This window comes from Cariama cristata, unplaced genomic scaffold, assembly GCF_000690535.1.
Source record: "Cariama cristata isolate BGI_N322 unplaced genomic scaffold, ASM69053v1 scaffold4144, whole genome shotgun sequence".
NCBI classification, from domain to species: Eukaryota; Metazoa; Chordata; class Aves; order Cariamiformes; family Cariamidae; genus Cariama; species Cariama cristata.
Window position 1 is genome coordinate 137,542 of NW_009614591.1, and position 6,767 is coordinate 144,308.

A 6,767-nucleotide genomic window follows, 5' to 3' on the forward strand; every position below is an offset into this window, starting at 1 on the left:
TAAAGTCACATACCCACACAGCTATTACGTTCTGCAGAGGAAATTACACATGATAGAGAATATCTGTACTTCAACAGCAAGGATCCCACATAAGGTGGTCCCAGTGAGCTTGACAGAGGGAAGGCAAGGGGGTGAAGAATACTCAGCCTCTGTCATCTCACTTGACCCAATCTGGTAGCTATCATTCAAGGGACACAGGTCAAGGGCTTCCTATCTTTTGTTACCTTGGCTATTGCATATATCCGAGTGCTGGATGGCTCAGAGAGTTCCTTCTGGAGATCTACGGTGGCTGGCCAAGCTTTATTCATAGGCAGATGTGAAGTGAAGCCATCTACAGAGGGGTGGCACATTCTCAGGGCCTTTTGGAAGCTCTCTTCAAAAGTGCGTCCAATAGCCATGACCTGTAACGGAGAGCACTTCCACATTAGCTACAGTGAGCTGCTGCCCAGCTATCCCCTGAATAACAGGGGAGTGCAAATTTAAACCATGAAGATAGACATACAGAGAGATTACAGCCCTTGGACCGCCTCCTTAAGATAGTCCTGCTGGCTTTAAGACAGGTACAGCTGACTGAGCCTTGGGAGTCCCACTTCTAGGCCTGGCTGCCAATATTATCAACAGGGGGTTTCAGACAAGTGACTCCCTTCTGCTTTCGTCTCCCTACCTGTAAAATACAGGAAGCCTCTCCTCTCCTGTATAAACTGCTTTGAAGCACTTTAGTAGAGGAAAGCATTATGCAGCAGCATGGGTGTAGTAACACAGAAGGATATTTCTGTTTAACAGCCTGTTAGAGATAGAAACCCACAGTGGGAATTTTAAGGTTCAGAAGAAATCTGCTCCTCTTCCTTTAAATTACATTTAACAGTGACTCTCCCCTGTGAGGTCTCTCTTAAAGGATTACTCCTCCTTGGCATAGCAGCACTGGGGTTTCCCTCCTTCAATCTTGACATCACATCTAATAAGAAAACAAGCCTTTCTCTGTGGAAATCTGCCAGGTAACAGAGCCCTTTCTCAAAAATCTACATTTTTATTTCCCGGTGCAGTGAAACCCTAACAGCATAAAAATCTTCTCAAACATAATGTTGAAAAATGTCAAAAGAAAAAAATAACATTGTTTTCTCTTTTCTCACAGGTCCAGGCTCACTGCCCAGCGCAACAGAGCTCAGGAAAAACCAGGCCAGGCTGTTCAATTAATAAGAATGCAGTAGGTGCTGCGATCTGGCTTCAAGTTCAGGCCTCAGGAGATGACTGTGCCATACTAATAGGGACACAGCAGCAAGAAGCTCTTTGCTTCAAAGACACCCTCTCCTACTCACAGGTCCTGGAGACTCACCTTTTTGCCAACTACCTCCACCAGTTGCAAAATGCATCTCTTAAGCTTCTCCATCCCTGTTTCAGTTCACCCCCCAGCAGTCACAGACCTGCACAGTTGGAGTACTGACTCTTTCTGTATCTCCCCCCTCCCTTTACCCAGCATCTTGCCTTGAGAAGGACATGGGGTTCATGTAGTTCCGCTTTTGTGATATATGATCACTGGAAGGACTCGATACTTCCTCCTGCAAACGTGTATGGCCAGGAAGCGTTTACAGCTGATGATGCACAACACAACTGTATTTAGGAACTCCAGCTCTACAGAACAGCCCCAAAACCCCTAAGCAGAGAGGGTTAATATCAGCAAGTATTAACTCACTGAAAAAATAAAAAACAAAACAAACAAAAAACCTTACTGCCATTAAAAGCCAAAACTGCCACTGGAAAAATCAAGTTCTAATTAATCCTTCCAGTTGTGCTGAAGGCTTGTGGCCTGAGCAAGGTAGAATTGATGTTAGGAAAGTCTCACATGTCAAAATAATTTAATGAAATAGCTATTTGAAAAGCATTATGAAAAAAAGACAGCTGAAAAAAATACACAATTAATTATTTTGCTTTGGTAGCTGATACATAATTAAGTGGGTAATTTACCCACTAAATTTTTCTTCATTTCTCTCCTCTTAAAACATGGTCTGAAAATGCTGTTATTGTCCCAGACAGCTTAAAATCAAGTTTTAAAAGTCATACTGCCATGTTCCAGATATAAGAGACTTAATCACTACGGGAAGTCAAAGCTTCAGAGCAAGATTACAGGTTCTGTTTGGATTTCAAGAGCAGAAGTAGGCCAAAATTTGGCATATGGTTTTAACAGAGAGGACAAATAACTAAGGGAACAACTGAGAGCTGTGGCTCATCGGCATCATTGAAAATCTTAATAGACTACAACTCTTGAAGTTACACCCTAATTAACCACCACTACAGAACCCCAAACAAAAAAATAACTCTGTGAGTCCTATAGTGAGTGTTAAGAATGGCGTCAAGCTCAGGTGATCCAAAGTGGTCTCTTCTCTTAGGAGTCAAACCATTTGTGAACCCACACTGTGATATCCAAGATTACACAGTCATAACTTATTTAAATTAATTATAGTACTGGATAAAAATAGAGCTGAATAAATATCTTCAAAAGCCATTAGGTCCCTGAAGACAGACATTCTGAGGGGTCCCAAGAAAGAGAAACGACTTTCCCAAGTGGTGGAATGGAAGGGATGGAGAGAGTCTTGCACTCACCTCTCCCACGCTCTTCATGGAGCTTCCAATCCGGTTGGACATATGCTGAAAACGGTCCAAATCCCAGCGGGGTATCTTGGTAACAATGTAATCCAGGCTGGGCTCAAAGCAGGCAGAGGTTTTTTCTGTCACCACGTTCTTGATTTCTGGCAAGGGGATCCCCAAGGCAATTTTGGCAGCAATGAATGCTAACGGATACCTGCCATAGAGAAGAAGTAGAGAACAGTAGAGTGGGAAGTACCTTGCTTTTGCAAATCCTAGGAGCGGGTCTAATTAAACAGATGTGAGGTGATTTTTCCCTCCCCAACACAATGGAAGGTTACTGTGCTCAAGCACGGCAGGGCCCATCCAGTTTCCTGCCTTAACACATTGTGGAGCTACCTACCCAGATCTGGGATTTTCTTTATTATCTGCAAAGCCACGATTTTAAGTATCTGTCACACCCACGGTGGACCACATAAACAGATATGTTTTGCTGCAAGTCCGTCATCCAAAAAGACAACAATCAAATGCCCACTGTCCAACATCATGGCTTATCTCCCGTCAGCTATGGCACTTCAACAACCACAAGAGTTGTTGAGAACTGCAAATTAGAGATTAATTTGTGCCTCTCAACAGCATTTGCAAAGTGCAATTAAGAAGCCAATTTTTAAACAGCCTGCTCTGACCATCCTTATCTTGATTAGTTTATGATTAGCCAACAAAACAAACGCAGCTAGCAATACCATTTGCATCAATCTGACAGACAGCTCATTAATAACGGTGTCCTCTGGGTCTCAGCGATGATTTGCAGCCAGCATATGGATACAGTGGATATGCTTTGCAAGGACAGCTATTAGGCTCCCCTCCCGCCCGCCTCCTGGTAGTTTTTCCATTTGTAGTAACAGCGCCAGCAGGCTGGAATGGACCTGGAGGGCTCACTAACACCTTCTTCCATCTCCCAGTAGGACCGACTCTCCAAGGGTCAATCCTAGCAGATGCTGACAAGAACTGTTCTTAGAAACTCCTCATGCAGAAATCTGCACCTTACTGACCTGACTGCTCCAGAGTTCTTCCCAACAGCCAACTTCAGTCGTCTTTGCTGCAAATTAAGCCTGCACCTCTCAACTGCATGGAAAGCAGATGCAGAACCTCTTCCTTGCAGCTGTCACTTACATATTTAAATAATACACTGATCCAAGTCCCTTATCGTAATTCTCTCTTTCTCCTCTTCTCCCCTCAGTTTTTGTTTATTCATTTGTTTGTTCTGTAGTATTTAGGTTTTTTTAAATAATCTTACCCTGTTGCCTTGGAGGCCAAAGCTGAACTTCTCGAGAGTCTGGCATTCACTTCAATGATGTAGTACTCCAGGGAAGTTGGATGCAGAGCAAACTGGATATTACACTCTCCCACGATGCCCAAATGTCGGACAACTTTGATGGCACGATCCCTCAGCATCTGAAACTCCTCATTAGTGAGTGTCTGGCTTGGAGCCACTACAACAGAATCTCCTGTTTGTCACAAGGTAGCAGAGAAGGAAAATGAGAAGCAACTCAGTGACAGTAAATTCTAGCCACACAGGTCACTTTCTTTGCTAACCTATTGCTGTAATGAAGTTAACTACAGACATTCAAACCTGTGGATGCAGTTGATGAAAAGCACAGATAGTTAGAAGCCCAGAGTCAGAGAAGCCAGGCAATCTTATGGAAAACGGGATCACAGGGGTAGGTTTAGCCTACCAATACCTGTTTCACACCTTAGCTGGCTGTATCCAAGACCTGAAGAGTGTTTCTAGAGCCCACTTCATCAGTCACAAAACTATGTCAATAACAGCAGGCAGAAGGGTACTGCCTAAAAAAGTTAATGAGCCATTTCTAGTGAGCCACCCTGTGCCCAAGCCTACCTGTGTGCACTCCCATAGCATCAACGTTTTCCATATTGCAGACAGCAATACAGTTATCAGCAGCATCTCTCACAACTTCATACTCTATCTCCTTCCAGCCAACAACTGACTTTTCCACCAGAATTTGGTTAGTCATTGCAAATGCCTGGGAATATGTTAGGGAAAATGAACAGTAAAAAAGAAAACATTATTAGAACACGTTGCATATTTAAGACTTCTGTGGCTTATCTCCAGACATCCCAGACCAACATGAAAATTGAAAGATGAAGAGAAGTGAAATTCATAGCACCGATGACAAGTACTTTATATTTCTCTTTTTTTTTTAAAAAAAATTGCATTAGCTTCATTTGAAAGGCACAGAAAATATTTATGTGATCTGATGGGGAAAAAAGGAAGGGCAAGTGAGCTTGCAATAGCATATAAATAACAAACAGGAATATAAAAACACCTAAGGCTTCAATCATGCAACAGACACATGCTTTTGTTTGTGTATGTAGGCAGCCCCACGGACTTCAATAGGAGAACTCTGCAGAAAGCTAAATGACTAAGTGATGGGGAGTGTGGGTGCTAGCAAACACTACGTAATTAATAGCACTAATAAAGCTGCTTATCATTGGCATACTAACCAGAAGCAAGATTCGTGATTTATTCTTAAACTAATTTTGAAAGCACTCCTCAGCACAAGAGACAAAAATGAAAAATATAGTTTGTTGGTAAATGAGCATAATGTAAGTGAATAAATGGCCTTAATATTAGCAGATAAAAAAACATTAATCAATTCTCACTTCTCAATCCTAGAAAGTAATGGGCACATTATCAATCCATCCTTTAGCAAAGCTTCTTGTTTTAATGCTGCCTATGAATCAGTCTTCAGCCTGGTTCCCTCTGTAGCTAACTCAAGCTGTTACTCAAATGTTGCCCTTAGCTCGGTTGCCAAACTCGCACATACACACAAAAAAATTAGCTTGAGGAGCGGCACTTCACATCCAGCCTAAGCAGGCACTGAATTTGTGGTGATGTAGCAGGAACACCTAACCACACTTGTAAACCAATTTACACTGCTTCTGTGTTACTGTCTACTGCCTTCTGTCACGCAAACTGAGTAGACTCAGGAGACATGAACTCAAGGCCAGATTACTTGAACTAGCTATGCTATGAAACATCCCTAGGTGTTCAGTTATCTGAATTGTATACAATTCAGAGTCCAGTGTCCGAAAATCCAGTTCCCAGCATTACTACAGATGATCTTCACAACTGAAAAGAACAGAGTTTCTGCTGGGCTGTGGAAATGAGCGTCCAAAGTTGAGCTAATTCAACAAGACCCAAATTGTTTTTCACTGTAAATTTTGAAACATTGATACCAAACTGGGAGGTGCTGTTGAGTCTCTTGAGGGACAGGGAGCCTTGCAGAGGGATCTAGACTGATTGGAGCATTGGGCTATGATTAATGGGATGAAATTTAATAAGTTGAAATGCTGGATTCTTCACCTAGGTTAGAGTAATGCCAGGCACAAATATAAACGGGGAGAGGAGTGGCTGGAGAGCAGCACTGGAGAAAGGGATCTGGGGCGCTGGCTGACAGCAGGCTCAATCTGAGTCAGCAGTGAGCCCTGGCAGCCAAGAGGGGGAACTGCAGCCTGAGATGCATCAAACACAGCATCACCAGCCAGTCAAAATACAAATGTGTCATTTTCACATACAGCTCTTACCGGCATCAGCAGTACTTCTAGAGATACATGAAGGAGTAAGAGGTTTAGCAAATCAGGAAAAGACAAAACCAACAATTTTAGAGACCAACTGAAAGATATTTATTTCCTAAAATTCTGCATTTTTGCCAAGGAAATAAGCTTTCATTTTGTTTTCCCCAATTATCTGTTTACTTCTCACAGCAAATTTATGAAAAACAATCTCAGACTTCCTACAGAAAAAGAGCTGTCTCTTCACAGCCAGAGGCAGCTAGTGGATGTCAAATTATGAAGTGTCATCCCGTTAAATCTCTACATGAGCTTCTGACCTAGCAAAAATACTGTCTTTAGACAGAAACACAGCAGAGGCCCAAGCATCCCAGCTTTTCTGTCTCCAATACGACATTATCGCTCAGCATTTCGAATGTTTCAACTTCCTTGACATCTTTTCATGTGTCATTTACTCCTGAAAGTAGGTGAATATAGTCCAATATGTTTCTTTTCAGATTGAAATTGCTGAAACACTTGCACAAATTATGACTTGTTTCTCATGAATTTAACAGATCTGTCATTTAACCATTTTCATTACCCAAGTCAGCAGG

At 42.3% G+C, this 6,767-nt stretch overlaps 1 protein-coding gene across 1 annotated transcript in view; it reads right to left on the minus strand.

Moving 5' to 3' along the window:
* Positions 1 to 6,767, minus strand: part of CPS1 (carbamoyl-phosphate synthase 1, mitochondrial) — a gene marked incomplete at its 5' end in the record, with an annotated part of 84,796 nt that overhangs the window by 54,303 nt on the left and 23,726 nt on the right. Inside the window, 4 exons of the mRNA XM_009699474.1 lie at positions 225 to 401; positions 2,599 to 2,797; positions 3,878 to 4,088; positions 4,481 to 4,625. Of these exons, the coding sequence (XP_009697776.1) occupies positions 225 to 401; positions 2,599 to 2,797; positions 3,878 to 4,088; positions 4,481 to 4,625 (732 nt within the window). The remainder of the gene's footprint in view (positions 1 to 224; positions 402 to 2,598; positions 2,798 to 3,877; positions 4,089 to 4,480; positions 4,626 to 6,767) is intronic.